General features: G+C 38.8%; 1 protein-coding gene across 1 annotated transcript in view; it reads left to right on the forward strand.

Moving 5' to 3' along the window:
- Positions 1–1,784: 1,784 nt before the first annotated feature.
- trpc4a (transient receptor potential cation channel, subfamily C, member 4a) overlaps positions 1,785–23,310 on the forward strand; it is a 28,945-nt gene continuing 7,419 nt past the window's right edge. Inside the window, exons 1-6 of the mRNA XM_084942507.1 lie at positions 1,785–2,403; positions 5,237–5,466; positions 6,495–6,713; positions 13,625–13,765; positions 15,234–15,410; positions 16,437–16,637. Coding sequence (XP_084798633.1) covers positions 5,308–5,466; positions 6,495–6,713; positions 13,625–13,765; positions 15,234–15,410; positions 16,437–16,637 — 897 coding nt within the window. The 5' untranslated portion in view covers positions 1,785–2,403; positions 5,237–5,307. The remainder of the gene's footprint in view (positions 2,404–5,236; positions 5,467–6,494; positions 6,714–13,624; positions 13,766–15,233; positions 15,411–16,436; positions 16,638–23,310) is intronic.

Genomic DNA, 23,310 nt, shown 5'->3' on the forward strand with positions numbered 1-23,310 from the left:
ATGTTGTTTAAAAGTCTGTTCCAATCAATCCCCTTTAAAAGGCCTTTTATGGGAGCAGAATTAGCCTCAGGGCTATTTTTAGAATCAAAAACATTTCATGTTTTCTGACCAGTCGGCCACACAAATGCTGTGTAGGAGAGGTAATGTGCTCTACACACAACCAAATCTGCTTCACACCTTCTTAAAAAATGCTTGTTCAAATACACAAATGTTATGTCTAAGAGTATTACTACTATAGCAGATTGCAATGACTGACTTTTAAATTCCATGTCTTTGATTGAGCAGTAAAAATAAAATATTCCACGTTGATTTTGAATGTGTAATTCAATTAACTACCTTCTTTTCTGGATCAGCACTCAGCTGCTTTGGATGTATGTTCCTAAATCACTTTCAGGTGACTAATTCAAATTCATTGGTCTGTAAAACTGCAGGTGATCGTGCTTTAAAAGCAAGCGTTCCTTGTTCTGATGATAGATCGTAACAATTATGAATGAACCAGATTTTTTTTAAAAAAGGCAGAGTCGAGGGAGACCGAGAGTTGCTTTAAAGTAGCCTACATGTGGGATTCAGGGTGAGAGCAGGGAACCCTGCAGCCTCACGGGTATAGTCATTTAATCTGACTCCACAGAGTACATCAAAGAAATTAGCAGCAGAGACATGACGCATTAAATTAATTTTAATTAAGAAATTTCTCAAGAGGATGCCGAAAGTGGAAATAGAGAAGGGGAGATTCTTTCTTTTTTTTTCTTTGAAGACTAAGTTGACATGTATTTGTAAGCATGCATGAAACAAAGACCCTATCAAGCTATTACTGGTAATCCACTGTGTGCTGTTACAGTGAATATACCGTCCAGTATTTCTGAATGATTACGTTGACTAGCTGTGAATGAGCAAGAGCAGAGTACAAAGGAAGATGGATAAGCGGTCAAAGCCCATATATCTTTCTTGTATCCAGTCCACACAAACAAAGTGTGGATCCAGTGTATCCGTCCTGGCAGAAGCAAACAGTGAATAATCAAACGCTCTCTGTAGCCAAATGAGTGTCCCCGGTGACATTTCATTGTGACCGGACCGGCAGTTCTGCCAACATAAACTCTCACACAGCAAAACACAAAGACTGAGTCTGGCCGGGAGACTCTTTGAACATGACTGTTTAAACTTTCAACAACATTACACACTTTTAAGAAGAATTTACAACACAGCCAAATGTGTAAGTCAGGGAGGGAGAGAGGAACTGTGTTTGAAGAAGGCCTGGTGAACTGTTTCATGCCAAATCCAAGGACCTGAAGTTTGTCCAGGTCACTGATAATTAAGACAGAAGGGATGTGAGCTGCCTCAGTCAATTCTCTTCCTATAGGCATCCATAGTATAACTGACATAAGCAAATCAGTAAAACACAGTGAACCTGGTTTAGCCTGATTAGGTGATAAATCTCAAAGAGTTCTTCTAGTCATTCCAATTCTTAAACATTCAAATAGTAAGTGAGTCTGGTGAATATTCTACATATGTCCCTTTTCTCCACATCAATTTGAGTTGAATTCCGAATTGTGTGTCAGTTTTAAACGCCTTTAATCAAAAATAACTAATCCGGATTGATATTTATGTGATTTTTAGTGAATTTTCCTGGCTTCTGATGCTAATCAAATTCCCACAACTCATTGGATAAGCAGCTGAATGTGAAGGTGGAATCATGTAGTTTGTAAAGTGTAACTTTCATTCAGTGGAAGTGAGACTAAACGCCTGGCTGACTTGCTTGCTAAGATGTTTTTTTTTCTCCCTTTCCTCTTGCAGTGCCACTGTGTTCGATGCGTCTCCAAGTGCGCACAACCCGTCTGCAGCAGCATTATTCCGCAGACCGCCTGCCAGGCATCTGGCTGCTCTGCGTTTATTTCTGGAGGCGCTGCTTTTCGCTCAATCACCTCCAACAGGTGGATAAGAACACTGGTGGATGTACACCCTGGGGAAAACTGGAGGCGTTGAAAAAACAGGTGTAATCCACCGAGGGAACTTGGTTGTTGTTGCCTATTTTCGTCTCTAGGATTTGTTGCGCGGTGAGTTTAATGCGGTGTGAGCCGGTCTGCGTTTTTTCCCGCACCCCCTCCTTAAAAGACGGAATGGAAATCGTGATTAAACCTGACCAAATGTGGATTCTCAGGAGGAGTGCTAAGAAGTCTCCAAAAAACGAGAAGGAAGAATGCGTACTACACTAAAAAAAAAAAAAAAAACAACAGGAAAAAGACGCGCTGACATCTCTAACACTAACAAGCGGGATTTTCACACTGCTGTTTCTACATTTATGGGGATACAAATTCCAAGAAGTTGAGGCGAATTATTTTCATGCTGTTTTCCACAGGAAGACCACTGAGCTCCCTGAGCGAAGTTCCAATGTCCATCATCCCAAAGGTTTGTCATTTGCTTCTGTGTACTACTACTGATCTTTGACTATATAAGGCTCTTCAGCAGACAAGAGTAAGGCATGTTACCCTCGGAAGATTTCTGATAAAAAATTAAAACCGTGGCAGTTTAATGATTGTTTTCACTCGTACTGTAAGCGCAGTGGGCTTTAAATATGCTGCATGGTCTGTTGGAAATCCATTCGATGCTGCTTGAGAACTACAACTTTCAGAATAAAAGATTCCCTGCCGTGGCGTTGGTGCGCTGCTGCACCGTGTAATCAAACAGCTGAGATTTCCCATTTCCAAGTAATGCATTGAATTCGGCAAACTCATTAGGGGAAGAGAGCCAGTGCACAGAAAGGCTACCTCTGTATGTGCGCGCGCGTGTGCGTGCGTGGTTGTGTGTATTGGCTCGTGCGCTACTGAGCGTGGGCGCCTGCGTGTGCGTTTCAGTATTTGCACACAGAGCTATCAGCAGGCCGTACCTTTTGTAGTGTTTCTGCTTGGTTGGCAGCTTCCCTTAATAGCGGCTGTCTTTTGAGGCAATTTCTGTCGCAGGTTCAAGCAAGCACCAGAAAATATAACATAACCCTCACAGTGCAATATGTAGCCTGATCTAATCTGTGTGTCAGATAAACACTAAAACACACTCTTGTCTAAAACATTATAGTATTTTAGAAAACAAATGAAAACCAATATAGTTAGGTCACAGAGAACACTGATGATGTAACTTACTGTGTTGTTTTTGGGCAAAATTAAATTATAATTTTGTTTTTTTAAACACAGATACACATTGTTTTGTTTGGCTTGTGCTTTGCTACTTGTTTTTATCATAAACCACTTGTTGTACTGAAAGCAGAGTTTAGTTTTCTGCTAAACAAACTCCTTATGTTGACAGTTGCATGCAATTACTCATACAGGTAAACTGGTCTCTGTCAAATCAAACTAAGGATCTCAGATGAGGTATGAAATGCTGCCATCAAAATGCAAGTCCAGGCAAATATTGTTTTCCTTTAATATTATCCACTTTTAAGACTTTTACCCTCAATCGTAGACATTCTCTGCTCCTATAGATGATCAATCATGTTCAACATCTGAATTCTTAACAGCAAAACTGAAAACATAACCAATCACACAGCTTGTTTATTTAAATTAAATCTTTGTTACAGTGTTTTACAAAGTACCCTTGTCATCCTTTTAACTGTGGAAAATGCTAGATGTTTGATATCACACTGATGATTATGAAAGAAGGACTTGACCACTTGAAGCAGATTAACTCAGAAAGACAGGAAACACAGGGGAAACAAACTATATCCAAACCTACCATGTTCTCATATCAGTAAAAGAGCCAATAATGATAGCATCAAAAGTTTTGAACTGTGCCTTTAAATGTGCTATTTTAGGATGTGGGACTATGGGCACAGCATGACTATTTTTACTCATATTTATTAAAGAAATCGCTGCATTTCGGCTTGTTCTCATAAACTAATTAGGCTGCTGCGGGTCCAATCATTATTTTTCAGATAGATGCAGTAATGAGTTGTCCTGAGACGGTGGGAAGAGAGAGAGGGGAGCATTTAGGCACTAACTACTTGAACCTCTTGTTTTTTGTTATGTTTACTACTGTGCAGCGTTTTCCACTTAATGTTGTTTTTGACTCACCTGGTTTATATTTCGCCCTCATCTCCGGCACTTTCTGTGTTCTTGTCTGCTTTGCTCATTTTGGTTTTAAATTCTCTGAGGGCTGTCAGAATATTTTGGAAATATGTTCAGAGGTGACAGTCGACACATCCGCACAGATGCTAGTTTTCAGTCATTATTATGGTTGCTCCAGTTTTGAATTTTAAAATGGGTTTGTGACAGAAGCATTGTAGTAATGCTGCTTTTCACATGATTTAAACAATATTATCTCATCTTTTTATCTACATTCAGTATTTCAATGTTACAATATATTTAGAGATGATTTAGATTGTGAAGAACCCAGGGACTGTTGCCAGAGGAAATAAAACAAAGTGCATATTATTTGAGAAGATGCAACGTGTCAGTCAACTAGTAATGATTAAACACATTACATAAAGCAGTTAGAAACTTGAGATTTAATGAATCGTACTATCCAGTGCAGCTGCATGGTACTTTCCTGCAGTGTGTGCTGTGTATCGTGATGGCTGTTTGTGAAACATGTTCAGCAGGAGCAGCCGCTGTCATGTCTACGCTTGATCTTTCTGCTTTAGTTTAGAGCTCTCTAACAGGACACCAGAGGAAAACGAAGCAGTGGAGGTGTTTTTGATTTCTTTCCTACCTCACAACTTAAACATTTTTATCCTTGATTTTTGCCAGCATGTAAACATTGCCTGACGTTAGATTCTGAGCGCTTGAAACTTCCTAAATGCTACAAGAACAATAAAAGGCAATTTTTTCTTTATTTCCAAATAAAACCATAATATTTAAATGGTTTATCATGTGTTGAGCTCGACATCTGTCTAGGCTGTTCTCCACCTCTCACCCCATGACAGCTGACTCCTGTCTTATTCCACTTGTCTACTTGTCATCTTATATTATATTTCTTCATTACTTATATTACATTTAAAATGACCTTTTATTCAACCGTAATTCTTGCACAGTTTGTAGGAAAACACTTATAAACAGGCAGTTCTTAATTAGATCATGTAGCACATGTAATAAATGGAGAGGGGTCAACTACTACTGTAGCTTCATCTCAGTATTACAGCCCTTTCTGCTCTGCATGTGTATCCGCTGTTCTCTCTTTTCCTTCTTTTCCTACTTGTTATGCAAAAACCAACAATAAGCTTATTCTACAGCTTTGTCTCTATCCTCTCTAGTGTGAACCCCGCCGGCCCAGCAGCAGCTGTAGCAGTGTTAACAGGGTGCTGGTCAGCTGAAGCTTAGAGAGATGTCACAGCTCTACTACCGGCGGACTGACAGCTCCTCATACCGGGACCGAATCCCGTTGAGAATTGTGCGGGCCGAGTCGGAGCTGTCACCTTTAGAGAAAGCCTACCTTGGAGCCGTCGAGAAAGGGGACTATGCGAGTGTCAAGCAAGCGCTTGAGGTGTGTGTGTTTGGGTGGAGGAATGGAGAAACTGACTGATAAAGGGACGAATTAATGCAGATGCATCAAGCTCAAAATTATGGATGAGGGAATGGCTCAATATTAAAGCGTTAATGTAATTTGATTGACGTGGAAGAGATTGGAAGATTCATGGGCAGGATGCAAAGTCATAATAATTGCTATGCATTTCAAATAATACGCAGGCTCTTTATAGAAACCAGTAGCAGAGACAAAGTGTTGGCAGGGAGCAGCTGCTTTGTAGTCCCGTAGCAACGGAGAGACTGAAAATTATAATATATCAGGACATGTCATCTAGCAATATAGTGACAAATGACATCACGATTCACAATAACAATTTGTGATAGTTTGCCCGCTTGGCTTGTCCATATAGAGATTAAGAAGGGACATCTGCATTAATCTGATGTCTTTTTTTCTTTTCTTTAACATTTAAAAAGGTTATTGTTTTCATAAACTTGGAGAAAGTCATTTGCTTTAAATCTGTTCTGAAAACAAAAATCTCTGTTTAAAAATGTTATATGCCCATTCTCACAACTTCCTTTTTGTTGTGATATTTCTTAAAATATTGCGTGTGTAGGCAGCTAATGACAAAAAGCTACTTACAAGACAACAGTGAGTTAAAAAAGAAAAGTATAAAGTGTAAAATCAATGCAGCAGAAACATTCCTACATTCCCCACAATTCAACGTGACTGCCAACAGTTCAACTGGATATTGAGTTATGTTATGCCAGCAGTAGTGGCGAGCTTAGTCTTGTGCTGCTAGCTTCAAATGCAGATACAAAAGAGGAGCTACAGAGATCTGGTAAACTCACTCCCACTCCACTCCTCCAGATTCAGAGGAAAAACTACAAACTTTTAGTAGCTTGTTCAGTTACAAAAGGTGCGAAGAGTTTACAGTTCCTTTCAAAAATGTTCATTCCCTGTGTGTCTTCCTCCATAATCAATGAACCCCAGAGTCCCAGAGTAGGTCTTGAAACAAACTCTGGCTTTCAATCACTTTATTTTGGCAGGAGGCTGAGATCTACTTCAAGATCAACATCAATTGCATCGACCCTCTCGGCCGCACAGCTCTGCTAATCGCCATTGAGAACGAGAACCTGGAAATCATCGAACTCTTGCTGAGCTTCAACGTGTATGTCGGCGACGCCCTGCTGCATGCAATTCGCAAGGAAGTGGTGGGAGCTGTGGAGCTGCTGCTAAACCACAAGAAGCCGAGTGGTGGCATGCAGGTGAGGAAGGGACTGAGGAAAGTGGAAAGAGTTGCATATTAACATAAATTTACTAGATTTACTAAATTTACAAGCGCCTCTCTGCCGAGACTGTTCTCGGCTGTCTAGGTTGGAGACATGCTGGGAAACAATAGTTGACATTTATTTTCTCTCCAAGTTATTATCTTTTTTTTTTTTTTGCTTTTCCAACGAATTGTTTTATGTTTCTGTCCTTTTAGTAGTTAATTGCATTTTTTAATTTTGGGTTTTGGTTTTTTTGCTGTTTTGAAGTGCAGTGTTTAATCCATTTGTGTGCCAGGACCTGTGCCAGTTTCATTTGTAGCCAACATAATAACATTCTCCTGGCTAGTACAGTGTACCATTTAATAAATGCACTACCTTTATCATTTATCGTAAGCTGAATTAATCGAATGCCCGCATTAATGAATGATTAACATTTTTAAAAAATCCTTTACTCTTTATGTTTAGAGTATTACTTCCAAAGTATTCCCACCTTAAAGCTGCAAATGGCAAAAAGAGCCGGAATATACAGGTGCAGCTCTCATCCTCCCTTTGCCCTCTACTCTCTCCATCCTCAGGCCCTCCCACTAAAAGAGCACATTTGATACGTGTGCTCAGCAGAAGCTGTGAGCTGCATCAACATTAAATTGAATTAGACACAGCTGTGCCTGATTGTTTGGATGTCGTTCGCAGAAGGCTTAAATATTTGCAACATTCAATTCAAACATTTAACCTTCATCAACAAAACCTACCCAGTCACTATGAATATGGTTAGATAAAAGAGGGAAACGTTCTGCAAACACAGAATTTTGAAAAGTTTTCTTTCAGTGTCAAATAGAGATGTTCAAAGGTAAATCAGAGTCTTGCCACTGGCAAGACAACATTTCTAAGCACAGCATGGTAGAGCAATAAGACAAATAATGGTCCTAAACGGGGTTGTATTCTAATATCACTGACACCACATGCAAACTGACTAAGTTAGCAGTCCTGTTTTCAGTATGGTACTGTATTTTTCGGACCATAAGGCGCACTGGATTATAAGGTGCATTAAGTGAAGCAAAACAGTCAGATAAGTCAAACTTTACTCAACTCATTCTTCTTGCTTCCTCTACTTCCGTACCATTGGTTCATTAATGTTGAATTCTCTCACACCTGCTCTATTCCCATGTTGTTGCAGTATAATAATGACTAAACTCATATTTTGGATGGATTATCTCATTTGTTCTCCTAACTGAAGTTTGGTCCGTTTACAGCATCCTGCCATGCGATTGCATTTGTCCCTAACCATCAGGAACCCTCACACTAACTTATCGAGTGGTAAAAAGTTAGCGATCATCCTCCAGCTTCACTGAGTTTATGTTACGCTAACATAGCTGTGTTGCTAGCGATCACATAGCACATCATTATATACCAGCTAGTCCAACTTTAGTAACCCTACAAAAGTCACTGCTGTTTAGTTTTCTGTCTTCATTGGAAGTGATAGCAGAGCTGTACGTTTTATTTTTTTTCCAGAAATCTCTCAGTCAGAACATGCTATATCATGTTTAGGTGGAAACTAGCGAGCTAACTTCCTGCTTACATCTAACTCCGTTAAATTTAAGTTCTGTTTTCATGGATGCCTGGATGTTAAACTTAATTGTTACACCGGATAAAGCAGCAACATTGATCATTTTATTAAAGATGAAAGAATTTAGACAGTTTTTAACTCTCAGAGATGCCGCAGTGTTCATTTGACTTTGGGACTGGAAGCGGAGTTTGGACCCAGATTACTCCGCAAGGCTCCTGACTACAGTAGCCGTAATGCTCCGTCAATCCATTGGTGTGGCTTCGTAGCTTACCAAAATCATACCAAAACATTTTTGGCAGATTTTTGAGCGCCATGTACCACATAAAATGAGTTCGAGGTCAGTAAGCGCAACCAGAATTCATACGTAAGGCGCACTGTCAATTTTTGAGAAAATTTAAGGATTTTAAGTGCGCTTTATCGTCCAAAAAATACGGTAGATGGATGATCATTATGAATGATTAATTAAGTCCATCTTCCTTGTTCCACATTGTGTGCAGTTATTTTAAATACAGGGTTGTTAACCTTTCCTGCACTATTTGGAAGAAAGTCTGTATGGATTTGCATACATAGTACAGCTATCAGGAAAGCGCTTTCTCTGAAAACCCTGTGATTGGCTAGAGTCTCCCACCACACTCAAGAGTTTCTAAATAATATTGGTGGAGCAAAGAGTATGTGCAGAAGTAGCTTCCTCTCCAACCGCTTGAATTACACTACGTATAGATACATATAAGGTTATTATTGAATTTCTACCCAATGGCAGTAAAGGATTTCTGGATACTTTAGTTTTAAATCTAAAAACAACATCCAGCAGCTCAGGGACCTTCGTGACTGAATGATAAAGTGTGATTGCCAGTCCCAGTAAAGTACTGCTACTCACTGTATAGCTTATAAACTGAATGCAGTTGCCTGGAGCTTTTTAGACCATCCAGATTAACTGACCCAGTATTGCTGGCAACAACAAAAGCTGACACTCCAAAAAGCTGCTTCATAAGCCTTCTGTGTTTTGGAAAAGGAACAAGTCTTACAGAGAGAGAGAGAGGTTAAATGAGCATGTTCACTCAGAGAAAATATAAAAATACACTGTTTAATTTAGGTTTGCTCTTATTTACTCTAGGAAGGTTTCACATTAGTTTGTGGACCGCTATTCATTAATACCCCACTTATAGTAATGAACAGGAACAAAATGTGTAGAGCTTTAGTTTCCGTTGACTTACTGCTCTGTGTGCTTTCACATGCACACATACATCCTTCTTTTCCTCTCCCTGTGAGCAGTAATGATGGAGAGATGTTCCTCCTGTTCTCAACCTGTTGCAATAAGAGTTTTAATAAATGAAGTAAGCTCAAGTTAAAGTTAAGTTGAACGAAAGTTGAAAAATGGAAGGAAAGGGGAAATAAGCAGGAAAAGGCAGCGTGAGCTCAAAGAGAGAGATTGGGATTGTTTGTCAAATGGATGAAATTTCCAGTCTGAACCGCTCAGCTGTGACATTAATCAGGTGGAACACTTTATCTTAATGCCTTTGTAAGATAGTGCTTTTTCCCATCCACTGAGTAGGCTGTGAAAACAGATCACTCTAGTGCCACCATATCACTCCAATAGAAGCTCATTGATTATATTAAAAAACTCTTTGGAAAAAGCACATCCTATCTGTTGCCAGTGTCTTCTCTGAGATTTATTAATACCAAGATTCATTTCGCGCTTGGCTGGAATTGTGTATATTTGTCTCTCTATTTTAAGCCGTCTGAATGACATGTTTGTAATAATCTCTAATAATCTCACAAGTGTTTTGGCTTATTTGCATGGATATCAGCTTTTTAAATAGCTCCATGTATTATCCTCTGAGAGCAGATATTCATCTGTCAATGGCAAACAATGGATTTCACACAGCTTCTCAGTTGCATGACCTTCGGGTGGTTTTGAGTTTTGTTTTTATTTTATTTTATTTTTTTACATCTTTGTCTTTTTCCGTCAGCCTTTCGATATAAGGGCGCTTATGGAAGGAAATCCTTCTCCTTCCTCCATAACACAGAGCACGATGCGGAGTAAATGCATTCATGCTCGCTTGAATCTGAGACTTGAGCTTATTTTCCACAGTGTAATTCAAAAACCGCCCGGCGTCCCATTTTTACACCAGTTCTATCTAAACATTTGTGATGATGTCGGGTGACAGTAGAAAACCAGCAGGGAGGCTCAAAATGGAGCACGGTAAAAACAAAAGTAACCGCACACTCTGCTGCTGCAGATGCCATTGTTGTATTTTTAATCAATATGCTTATGGTGGATTCCCTATGAGTAACAAATATGTGTTACTCAGAAGAGTGGGCTTTTTATTTTCCTTTCTCCACAATTACCATAGTTTCACATATATCAGTTTGCTTGGGCACAGGCCAAGGATGTTTGATGTAGATTATTTGATGTCCCACCTCTTCCCACATGGAGAACAGAATGTATATACTGTAGCTTATTAGATCACCCACCTCTGCAAAATGTGGCGACTCTTAGACATGCCACGCTTTAGAGTTGCTGCTGCACTGTGACTGCTCTGAGAGTAAGCTACCCAAGTAATTAGTGTCCCTGTGTGATATAATGATTTTTGGATGCTATATGAATGATGAAACATTTTGGAGAAAGTGAACCAAAACCCCTGGAGAACAATTCTTCATGCTTTGTTCCTCAGTGAGCACTGGTGACAAAGGCTTACTATTTCTGCTTCTGCTCATAATTGGCTGCTTGCAAGTGAAATATTTTTAAAACATCTCAGATCTTGTCTTAACTGTGACTTATACTGTCATGCCTATAGTTGGTCTTTTAGGATTTAATAGCTTTATTTAGCTTTGCAAATACCAAAGAGTCTAGGTCTTTTTTTTACTTTCTTTTTTGTGTACGTATTTTTGATAGAAAGAAATCTTTTTAAAATATAGGTGTTCAGCTGTTTTTAAACATGAATATGTAATCAGCCAACTACATGGAAGCAGCCCAGTGCATTTAGGCATATAGACATGGTTAATGCAGGCTGCTGAAGTCCAAATAGAGCATCAGAATGGGAAAAAAATGATCTAAGTGACTTTGAATATGGCATTGTTGTTTGTGCCACACTGGCTGGTATTTCAAGTGATAATCTACTGGGATTTTCCCACACTGCCATCTCTAGGGTTTAAAGAGAATGGCCTGAAAAAAGAAAATATCCAGTGAGTGGGTTTTCTATGGGTGAAAATGTCTTTTTTTAACATTTGATAGAATGTTAAACCCAGATAGAGGTAGAATTTGGTGCAACAGACATCAAAGCATGGATCCAACCTGGCTTAGTGGTGGTGGTATAAATGTGTGGGAGGGGTATATTTTCTCGGCACACTTTGGGCCACCTGAGCATTGTTTAAACACAACAGCTTACCTGAGTTTTGTTGCTGACCATATCCATTGCGTTATGACATCAGTGTTAACACACTTGGTCGTAAAACGCAAATCATCTCAAAGTGGTTTCCTGGATGTGACAGTGAGCTCTCTGTGCTCGAAGTACTCGCTGTTCTCCGCTGTCACCAGATTACAATCCAACAGAGGACCTTTGGGATATGGCAGAACGGGACTCAGGTGCAGGTGACAAATCTGCAGCAGCTGCCAATATGGACCAAGATCTCTGAGAAATGTTTCCAGCACCTTGTTGGGTCTGTGCCACAAAGATACAAGCAAGTACAAGCAAGGTGCTTCCAATAAAGTGGCAACTGAGTGTATGTCAGTGTTAGCACATACAGATCAAAATACATCAGAACTAATGGGAAAAATGCAGATATATCTATAGGGCATGATTTAAATGAGGAGTTTTGTTAGACTATCATACAGTGACCTTTGCTGTTTTAATGGAAAAACACCCTGAGTATATAATTAACTATGATTGTAAGGGTTTAGATTGGCAGAAACAGTGAGCAGGTAATAACTCTGAGGTAATTTTAATTTACATAAATTAAATTCAGGTAGCTGCGACTGCCCTGCAAAGCCAAGACACTATAACTGCTGGTTTATCTTATATTAATTCTGTATAATGCAGGACTCTTCTATCATAGAATCATTTTTTAGTACCTTACAAATAGTGTGATACCCTCCATGGGCCCATTTTGAGCAAGGAAAAACCCTAAACCTTAATCTTATATAAAATGTTTATAATGTAACATGCTGTTTAAAAAAAAAATAAATAGAAGTTGATATAACTTTAAATGTCACTACTACTTAAGTGGGTTTTATAATCTCATAATTATATGAAATTTTATAATGCTGGTCTACCATTTTTGTCATTTTTGTGGCTGTGGCTCAGGTAGGTGATTCTTGGACAAGGTAATGAATGACAAGTTTCCCCTGATGTATCCGTCAGAGTATCAATGTGTGTCTGAATGTTGTCTAGAAGAGCTTAGGCATGGACAAAAGCACTGTATGAATGTGTGTGACTGAATCAGTGAGGCAGAAAGGCACAATATATAGTAAGTGCCATATTTAACATTTACCATACACCACAGACCATTTCTACGCATAAACACCTTATCTTAAGCTAATTAGCTTAGCTCAGCAGTGTGGCAAATTTCTCACTTGTGAGTTGGCATGGATGAACTGCATTTAAATTACCTATGCAATTCTGTATATATACATTTTTTTTTTGTTTTTGTTTTATTGAAGCAGCAAGACAGCTTAAACAAAACTCATTCTGTAGACTCAAAAGGTGTAAAATATCAACTACATTGCTATTTTCCTGGTGTTGTTAAAATTTAGACCAAGCCTTCTCAAGCTTGTCTCTTTAACATTCTTGGCAAAGCTCTTTCACTAAAACCAGAAAGTCATAGTCCCATCTGCCATTATTCTGCCTTGAGTTGCTAAGCAGGTCCTTACCTATTCCATGTTTACCCTCCAATCATTCTTGAGCTGTCTTCTCTCTCTTCTCCCATTCTCCCTCACCACAGAATCAGATAACAGGCCTTCAATTAAAAGAATTAAAAAGGCACAGCTTACTCCTCTGCTGCCCGCACCTGTATCCCCCCTCTTGAATGATATGGGAATTGAAAAAGGACTTAGCTGGAGTGGGTGATAAGAGGGATAGGTAGAATGAGTTTCTCTCTGAGCATAATTCCCTCTGAAATGTGTGAAATGTGAGATGCATCTCGCTTTGCTGTTACTGGTGCCCCTTACAAAAGCCTTATATGGAAGGCATTTTTTCTTTTTCCAAGGGGACAATTTCTTGTTTGGATTTCAACTATCTTTACCTCCAGGAGCTAAAAGCCCCAGGTACTGTGCAGGTCAGCGCCTATTGTATTTCTTTGACAGCTTTGTTCACATGTGCTGTCATTCTCTCATCTCCCTGCAAAGGTTCCACCGATCTTACTGGACAAGCAGTTCTCTGACTTCACCCCTGACATCACTCCTATCATTCTTGCTGCACACACCAACAACTATGAAATTATCAAGCTTCTGGTGCAGAAAGGTGTGTCTATGCCACAGCCACATGAGGTGAGTGAACCATTTGTCTCTAATATCTCTATGCAAGATACCATAGTTACACATATAAAAATGTGGGTTCAAAGACACAAATTATGGATTTTTTCTTCTGTATACCACCACAGTGGATTCTAAAACAAACATCTAATATGTGCTTGAAGTGCAGGGTTTCATAAAAGTTAATTAAAGCCATTTCCAGAGGCTCAGAAGTCATTGGGGTAATAAACAGTTTTATAACCAGGTGATGCCTGTTTCCTCGTTATTCCATGAAAACGTAAGTAGATAAAATATATGGATTCGATTACAAGATTAACTTAAATTTATTAGGTTTTAATTTGAATTCCCACTATGAGGTCCACAGAGATCTTGATGTGAGCGAAAGAGGCTATCATTAACCCGAAAACACAAAAGTAACCTATTAGAGACATCGTAAAACTTTAGCTGGTGTGGCCAAATAAACACTCTGTTACATTCTTTAAAAGAAAGAGTTCACTGACCAGCTGAACAACACCAAAAGACAGCATTAGTGAGAATTATGGTTAAGAAAAACAAATTCAAAACATCAAACCAAGTCAGAAATACTCTTAAGGAGGCAGAAGAATCACTGTCAACAATCAAGACAGAGATAAATAGAGAGTTTTTAAGACAAGGTGCAAACCACTGTCTATGTTAAAAAACACGACAAGTCCAGGTTAGACAGCCTCTCCCAAAGAATTTAAGAAAGCCTGCACAGTTCTGAAGGGAGATAAAGTTACGATTAACTTGTGCCAGAATGATGGGAAGACAGGAGAATAAAGAAGGAGAGAAGCAGGTCCTGAACCGAAGCAGGAACATCATCTGTCAAACATGGTGCAGTCATTTTTATGACATGACCATGTATGGCCAGTGGAGCCAGTTTACTAGTGTTTATTGATGGTATGACTGCTGATAAAAGTAACAGGATGAATTGTGAGGAAGTGTACAGGGCTTTGCTCTCTGCTCAGATTCAGCCAAATGCTGCAAAACTGATGGGATGATGCTTTACAGTGCAAATGGGTAATGACCCGAAGGGTGCTACAAACGTAAAACAAGCATTTCTCAAGAGAAATAAATGGGAGATTCTTCAAAGTCATTTGCATGATATTTACCCAACAGAGCATGCCTTTCAGTACTAAAGACAAAGCATCTGAAAATGGGGCACTGTGTAAAAAGATGGCTGTAATTCCTGAACTATTACTGTGATCCTATTGGTAAACCCCTTGAATTATAGCTGAAAGTATGCACTTTGTTTAATTTAAAATCCAATGTGGTGGTGTATTTTTATAAAATGTAAACGTGCACATACATCTACAGGTTAGGTTGTCCCTTGAAGGTCTGAGTATTATACCTTGACATCCCAGAACAGCGGCTGATTTGCAAGACTGGAAGATGAGCCATTGCTAAACACAGAGAAGCCTCATTAAAATGTGTCCATGCGTCCACGTTTTGTTTGATGTTGCAGGTGCGCTGCAACTGTGTGGAGTGTGTGTCTAGTTCGGATGTGGACAGCCTGCGGCACTCGCGCTCACGACTCAACATCTACAAAGCACTGTCGAGTCCCTCACTAATTGCGCTCTCCAGCGAAGACCCCTTCCTAACCGCATTCAGGCTCAGCTGGGAGCTGCAGGAGCTCAGCAAGGTGAGGGCAAAAGAGGCAGCTAATAGTGGAGCTTGAGCATCAGTTGGTAAGATTTGATTCTGAGGAGCTGAAATACCAACAGTATGTATATTACTTAACCTTTTAAACCTTATATAATATGACTGTGTAACAAAAAAATGACCTTTCAATTTATTAGATAAGAATTCAAATAAATCCCTTATGTTGAATCTAATATTTAATAAGGATTTGAAAAAAGGTTATTGATATCTTCAGCTAAAATATAATAAAATGCTGTTATCTATGTATGTGCTCTACAATTTACAGACATTTTAGTTAGATAGGTCAACTGTTTTCCTCCAAGAGAACATGGCTAATAGAGGTGATCCATAAAAAGTGTATAAGCAAGACGTAAGAGACTTCCTGATGCAGAAAGTTATTTATTACTATTAAGTAATAGATAAACAATAACCATTAAACACATGAAAGTTCCTGTTTTTTTCTCTATTTAATATAGAAATTTAGTGAATGTGAAGTATGTCCAGGCAGTGAACTACACAAAACTTTTTCTGTAATTTAAAAAACGTATTTATTTGTGCAGAGAGATTTCTTTCATTTACTACAGCTCTATTAGTTTTATGTAGATAAACTGAGACGTACTGCTAAACTTGCACTCCTTTTTCTTTTAGAATCAGAATCAGAAAGGGTTTTATTGCCAAATGTTGAGCAGGTGAACAACATCAGGAAATTGCTTCAGTACTTAGTGCAAAAACATACTGTCAGACAACGCTTAAATAAACATAAGAATTAAAATTAAAAGTGCTAAGTAGATAGATAAAGATTTTATTAATGGGATTAAACACAAAGTTAGATGAGTTCACATTGACAGAAAGGGGAGGTTTGCTGGTTTGGCCCACTTAAGAACAAAATCAGCTGTAGGTGTCCCATGATGTAAAATGAGTTTGACATCCCCAAGGCTTTTCCTGACATATTTACTCACATTTTACGTACTCCTGCTCTTCAGCACTACAGTGTTTGTTTTAAATCCACTCCATCTATTGCTTCCAGGTGGAGAATGAGTTTAAATCTGAGTATGAAGAGCTGTCCCAGCAGTGTAAGCAGTTTGCAAAAGACCTCCTGGACCAAACAAGGAGCTCCAGAGAGCTGGAGATGATCCTCAACTATAAAGATGATATCAGCTTATTGGAAGAGGAGGGCGCTAATGATCTGGCAAGACTCAAGCTAGCTATCAAATACCACCAAAAAGAGGTATGTGCAAAGTAAAATTATTATCCAGCAATGGTTGCATTGTATTGCATGTGTAATGTGGCTCCATGCTGTAGTGGGTAACACATTCACCTTAAACATGAAAGAGCCTCAGTTTGAGACCAGGAGGAGACACAAGCTGGCGAACTTGCTGTGCCGGTCCCAGCCCAGATAATTCGGAGGGTTGCATCAGGAGGAGCATCTTTTGTAAAAAGCCGTCTGCTGTGGCAACCCGTTGGAAATAAGGGAGCAGGGAAAAGTATAGTAATATTCAGCCTCTGAATAAATACTAATACAGAAGTGGGTGTATGACATGAGTGTCATATTTTGATATATGGCAGGCCTTCATATGTTTAATTTATACCATTAATACACAGACATATGGTAATGTGTAAAATTCCAGATGGGCAATGAGATGGGTTCCTTGTTTGTTTTTTTATTGCCGGGGCTGCAGGAAGGGGAAGGAAGCAGAGAATGTCATCCTGTTAGATATCAACAAAATGATCTTTTTCACACACACACACACACACACACACACACACACACACACACACACAAACACTGCATCTCAGTCAAGCCCTCTTTTACCTTAAGGCCAATGAGAGTCAGATAAGACTGTAATATTACAGCTGTAGCCTTCCAAACTGTGTAAAATAGGAAATCATGTGGGTTTTCCACTAGTATTATTTGTCCTTCTGTCACATTGCTTAACAGTGTTTTCTTCATGATCTACTGTATAGCTGTTTTTGTTTTTTAGATTTTTGTAATAAAATGTCAACCTGCCAAATGTGAGAGTTTTGCTGATGAGAAGTGCTGTAATTATGTTAGATTAGCATTGGGTTTAATGACATGAGGTGCAAAGGTCTTATAAGATTTTTAACTGTTTTCCCCTTGGCAGCTCACACAGATAACAAATGGGAATGAAGATTCCCGGATTAAATAACCAGAGTATTACAGTTGCAAGGCAAATATCTAATAAATAAATCCATGTTTGTATTGTAGCTGTAGACTGAATATGTTTGCTAATACCCTTAAAAAAGCATGTGAGAAATTTAGCTCAACATTCATGTTCATTGTTTAGGTTTGAGTTAGGGTCGGTTTTAAGTAAAGGAAAAGGCAATGAACTGTTGCATAAAGTTAATTACATGTATCCAATTAGACACACCTTCCCTGTATGATCTGGAAAGTTTAATACAGACCAACTACTTTTGAAGGAGCTGTAAACATGCCATATAAACACTGATTACATTCACAGTCCAGATTTGAATTTCCTAGGGAGTAAATTGGGATCTTTTATTTAGCAGCTTTGTAGGCGCTGCATTGCAATTCAAATGGATGTAAATAATTGTGGTGGAAATGGTCCAAACGTGGTAACTCCAAAACAATATTCAGTTTTCTGGTCTGCTGATTCCATCCTGTTATTTCCACTGGGATGTAAAACCTTCCCCGGTGGGTAGAGCCATAAACAATAAACATGCAAATAAGTTGATTTAATTCTTGTAAAGTGTATCTGTGGATTTCTGCTCAATCTTCAGCATTCGTCTCTAATTAATGTGGCACTCCCCTTCGGTTAGGTCCATGTCGTTATGAATGTCCCTGTTAGTGTTAAAAGCTACCGTAACACCCAAAGGCTAATGCAAAAGCCGAGCACACTTTCCAGTGTCGGGATGGTGAATGTAGGAGATTTTTTGGTGACTTGTTAAGTTATGGGATGGCTAAAAGCAAGAAGAAGGGGTTAAATCGATTTTATACAACAGAATTGTTACGCTGCATATGAAGGTGAGGTAGGAAATGATGAAGAAGCAGACGCATCCCTCCCAGGAGCGACTAATAATTCATTCAGCTGTCTTTAGCTGGGAGCCCTGCGTGGCTGTCAGAGATGATGCACTTTTGGGGGAGTCTCATTTTATGACACTGCTCTTTCCTCCTTCATCCATGCAGTTGTTGCGCATCAACAAACAGGCTGGCGGATGAGCATGTTGAGTCACAGAAGGACAGTATGGGGCCGTGCGAGTGCACAGGTGGACATGATGATGGACAGTTCCCTGTCATCTTACCGAACCCCTCTGCTGTTGCCAGTAAATCTTTCTCTGCACACACTGTAAACAAACAAGCCTCGCGCTGCTTTTGCCGCAACTGTGCCTCCTAGCGTCTCCTCATCCCAGCAGTGTTTTAATTATCGAGTCCCAACGTGCCCTTCTCTTGGATCGGCTATCTATAGCAGCTTTCAGTCGCTCCAGCATTTTGATGGAGAGCAGAGTGTCAAGGATGAGAGTAACAATCCACCCAGTCGCCCTTTTCAAATGATAAATGTCCCCGCCACCTGGAGTTGTTAAGAATCCTTTCAAGATGAAGTCATTCTGCTGGAAATGCTCAGTCTGTGAGAAATTATTATAGCATGTGGTAATTTGATTAAGAAGTTTGTTGCTGTCCTTTTGCAGTCTTATTGTTGTAAAACTGCCTGAAAAGTTTCTATTTCAGTAAATTTACTACTTTCACTCTTACTTTTTTGTTCTCTTGGAACCGAGGTGTCAAACATAAGCCCCGGGGGCCACAATTGACCCACCAAAGACTCCAATTTGGCCAACTGGGTGGCCTTGGAAAATGTGAAGCGTCGCATTAATTTTGGACTTTTAACTACCTTTTCATACATTTTACAGGTTTTCCAGCTAATAAAGACCACCCCCACAGTCATTCATGCTACATCAAAGTCATTTAGTAACAGATAAATGATTAAATGTTCCTATCTACTAGAGAATTTTCTTTATTTACAATGGATTCACAGAAAAAAGACATTTTGTGTTTTATAATTACAGGACAGTCTGGGGAATGAGCTATCAGCTTTTCTTCTGTAATTTTAGACATTTATTTCTTACAACTTTAGCCCAAAGAGCAGAGCTGACAGATTTCTTTTCATTTTGCTATGATAGAAAAACTATCATGTGGAAAAACTGAGCAGTAAGGTGTTTTGTTTTATTTTTAACTCATTTTGGACTCTGTTTTATGCCTGATTTCTTGTTTGATTGAGGAGTATATGCAGCAGTTATGTAGGTAGTGCTTTTTGTTGTGTAGAAGAGGCAGAGTCATCTCGCAAAGACATGAAACAGGATTTTATATGAATTTAAGGCGCAAGACAATATTCAATGAACGGTAACCTCATTTGGGGAGATTTTTCTTCAATAAACTTCTCATTCGTTTGGAAAACGGAAACATGACATGAATCGGCCATTGAAAAACATTTTCATCTGCTGCCTCCTGAGAACAGAAAATCACATCTGTATAGTGCACATTTATGCGCACGCACACACACACAGATAAGCAGAGTTCTTAATAGGAAATGCCTTTTGTTTGCGAGAGATGATCCGTAAAGTTGAAGTGTTGAGGGTTAAATGGACACTTACTGGGGCTGGAAAAGCTTGTTTGTTCATGCAGAGAGCAGTTAGAGTGTTCATTGTCTGTGGTGTGATCTCTGCTCAGTGCTTTTAAAAGGTTTTCAGATCAGAAACCAGTGTTTCAAACTCTCACGATAATCACGACACTCAGTCTGCACGGAAGACTTTTTTTTTTTTTTTAAATAGTGCTTTCTGTTTATGAATATGAGTCATTAAAAGTCTGTTTTTGACCCTCGGCTGAACAAAATGAAGGACGTTTCTCATTTGTGTAAAGTGCAAATAGGCTTGTTTACATTTGTGCATTTATCCTCGCATCTGTGTGTGTTTTTGGCTCTGTGCGGTGATGTGCTCCCAGGGTTTAAAAAGGCCATTTATAACAGTTTGAAGAGAAATCTCCATAGGCTTTCTGTCTAAAGAGCTGAACTCACAGAGCAGGCAGCGCTTTGATGCAGCAGGAGGTCAAATCAGATAAATGTGATCAGTAACACATAAACATTAAAGAGCAGATTATCTTCTCTCCCTGGAGCGTTCAAATGTTGATTACTTACATTTTATACAGATATTCTTGGTATAAATGTAGGTGAGTAGACTGAAAAATCACAGTACAAACGTAAACAGACTGTCTCTTTAATATTTAAAATTGTCAGAGGCACCGAGGGGAACCCATCAATTTTACATGCAGTAGTTTGACGTTGCCCCCTTGTGATATCTCATAAAAACTGCAATTCAGATTTTCAAGCCATCTTAATGTCCCCATTAAGTAGAAATTAAATTGCACCAAGAGGAGTAAGTGTTGTGTAGGGAGAAAACCATTTGTGCTCAGCTGATCCAGGAGCAAGAATCTGATTTAACAAGTCAGTTTGCTGTGACCAAAAGTTCAGCCTTTGTAAAACTCAGAAATAAAGGGAAGCAATAATTGTATCTCACATATGTATAGATTTATAGACCTCCGACTTTTTCTTTTGTCTTTAATTTTCCCAGGTTCCTGAAGTTTTTTTTAAGGACACGCTGCACACAATATCTCTTTGGCATCTTGTTGGTGAAAAATACTATACTTTACAAACTGTTTTATCTTTGGCATTTTTTATGGATTTAGTGAAAAAAATGGAAACAAATGATGTGTTTTGACAGACTGTTAGCAACAAAGTGTGAAAGATACACCTTAAATTTGTTTATTTGCTAAATTGTCTCTTATGTTTACACAATATACTATTTAATATTCTATTTTTTTTATTCCTGAATGATTCATAGGTCAGTGTTAAGTTGCTTAACAAACAAAATATTCCTTTGAAGGTGGTCAGGTACAAAGACTGCACTGAAAAAGGAGCCAAAGATTTCTGATGAACTCAAAGCCACTTAGCAGCAAATTATAAAGAAATGCTCAAGACTTTTGCACAGTATTGCATAGATGAAGGACAGGTAACTGTAGTGTGCACCAAAATCTTCTATAAACTCAAATCTTCCATAATAAACACATTTTAACTGTAATGACAGATATTAGACGTTTACATTTTTAGATATGTAATTACCCTTGCAACTGTGAGAGAGTAGTGGAGCAAAACAATGGATTTCATATAACCTGTATTTCAGTTTTTAGCAAAGCAAAATCTCTACACCCATCTGAATGCTGTTTGCGTGTCACTGTGTGTCTGTGATAGCGACAAAAAAAACTTTCAGCAGTCTTTTTATGTCAGTAGAGCTGCAGGGGAACATGTCTTTGCCGAGCTAGAAAGCACCAACAGCTCTCACACAGTTACAGGCACTTTCCTGGCATTTTAGGCTTGGTGATAGGTAGATTGCTGGGAGACATTTTTCAAACTGGACTTGAGATGGTTTGAGCTGTGCAAAAAAAGCCACTTAAGGCAAATATGTCACTTTACTGCGGCTGGCTTTGGTAAGTGACTGCGACAGATGAGAAATGGCTCTACAATATTTCAATAGAAAGGCAAACTTTTTTTTATTTAAGAGCAATCAAAGGTACAGCCAGAGAGATTTTCTGTAGAAAATAAAACCTGTTCTTTTAACCTGGCTCTTAAATAAAATAGCCAGCAACATCTTACTTAGAACGCAGTCTTTTAGTTTATACCAGACAATTTAATTCAATCTCAGGCATTTATTACTTTCTAATTTCAGCCCACGTGTTGAGTAAATACTCACATTGATTTCCTATATATCATGTTAATTAGCATAATTTCCTGCCTCGCCATCACTGCCAGTGTTTAATGTATCGTGCTGATTATCGCAACACGTCAAGAAGCCCAAGGAAATAGTGTTTACAGTTCTTAATCAGGATTAAGGTTCTGATGTTTAATTAAAGATGCAAGTTAAAAATAAATTCCTCTGTTTATAAATGGAACACTCAGAACTTTAAAGACCTGAAATGACGCAGGTTTGATGAATAAGTGACAAAAGCGGTTTTTAAATAGTGGTAAATTATATTTATAGCTGTAGTAGAATTTAAGACTTTCTATTTTTATCATTATTACTATTTCTTTTTTACTTCAGTCTGCACCCATGGGTCCACTGCAGTAAGGCCCATGCTCAAAGAAATCATCTGAAAAGAAAAAGTTGGGACTTTTTCTTCTCTTTATTCTTCAAATACAGTGTCATTGTCTCTCACACTCACACACACATTCACTCAGTCTTCCCTTTCTCTTTATCCCGCTCTCAAATTTGGATAAAAAAAGAAGAAAAAAAACGAGTATACCACTTCTTCTTCTTCTCCTCTCATCCATAAAATTCAGCCCTTCCTGTCCTTCTGCTCTGCATTTCCTCTCACATTTTCAGGTAAGACTGTAGTTGAAGTATGGAAATATGAGCCATTCTGCTTCAGACCCCAACACAGATAAGGATCTGTGGTTCCCATGGAAACGAGGCTGCAGAGTTGGTGAATTGGCACCCGCCGGTGCTGGTCAACACTTGATATACTGATATGGAGGCTCATCAGGATTTTTCACAGCATTGTGTGCTCCTGCATAATTTGCTTGCATATGCATGCATGCTCATGATGTAACCCTCATTTGTAGCAGAATTTGTTTTGCTTTAACCGGGTATGCCTCCATATACCTACACTCAGGCGAGAAGCACTGAAGCTAATCTGCTTTTCTGATGCATCGCTATTTTAGCGTTACTGAACATTTTATTTCTGCTCACTCACATGCATTCACAGTCATGTTAGGTATTTGTCTTTAAATTAAGTTCCAATCATATTCAGACCAGGGCTTTAAGAAAATCTCAGAAAAATCCTATGCAGTCATTCTTTTTTAAACATGTAGAAATATTTG

The sequence above is a fragment of the Perissodus microlepis genome, chromosome 10, assembly GCF_051167445.1.
Source record: "Perissodus microlepis isolate ML-2025 ecotype Zambia chromosome 10, ASM5116744v1, whole genome shotgun sequence".
In the NCBI taxonomy this organism is placed as follows: Eukaryota; Metazoa; Chordata; class Actinopteri; order Cichliformes; family Cichlidae; genus Perissodus; species Perissodus microlepis.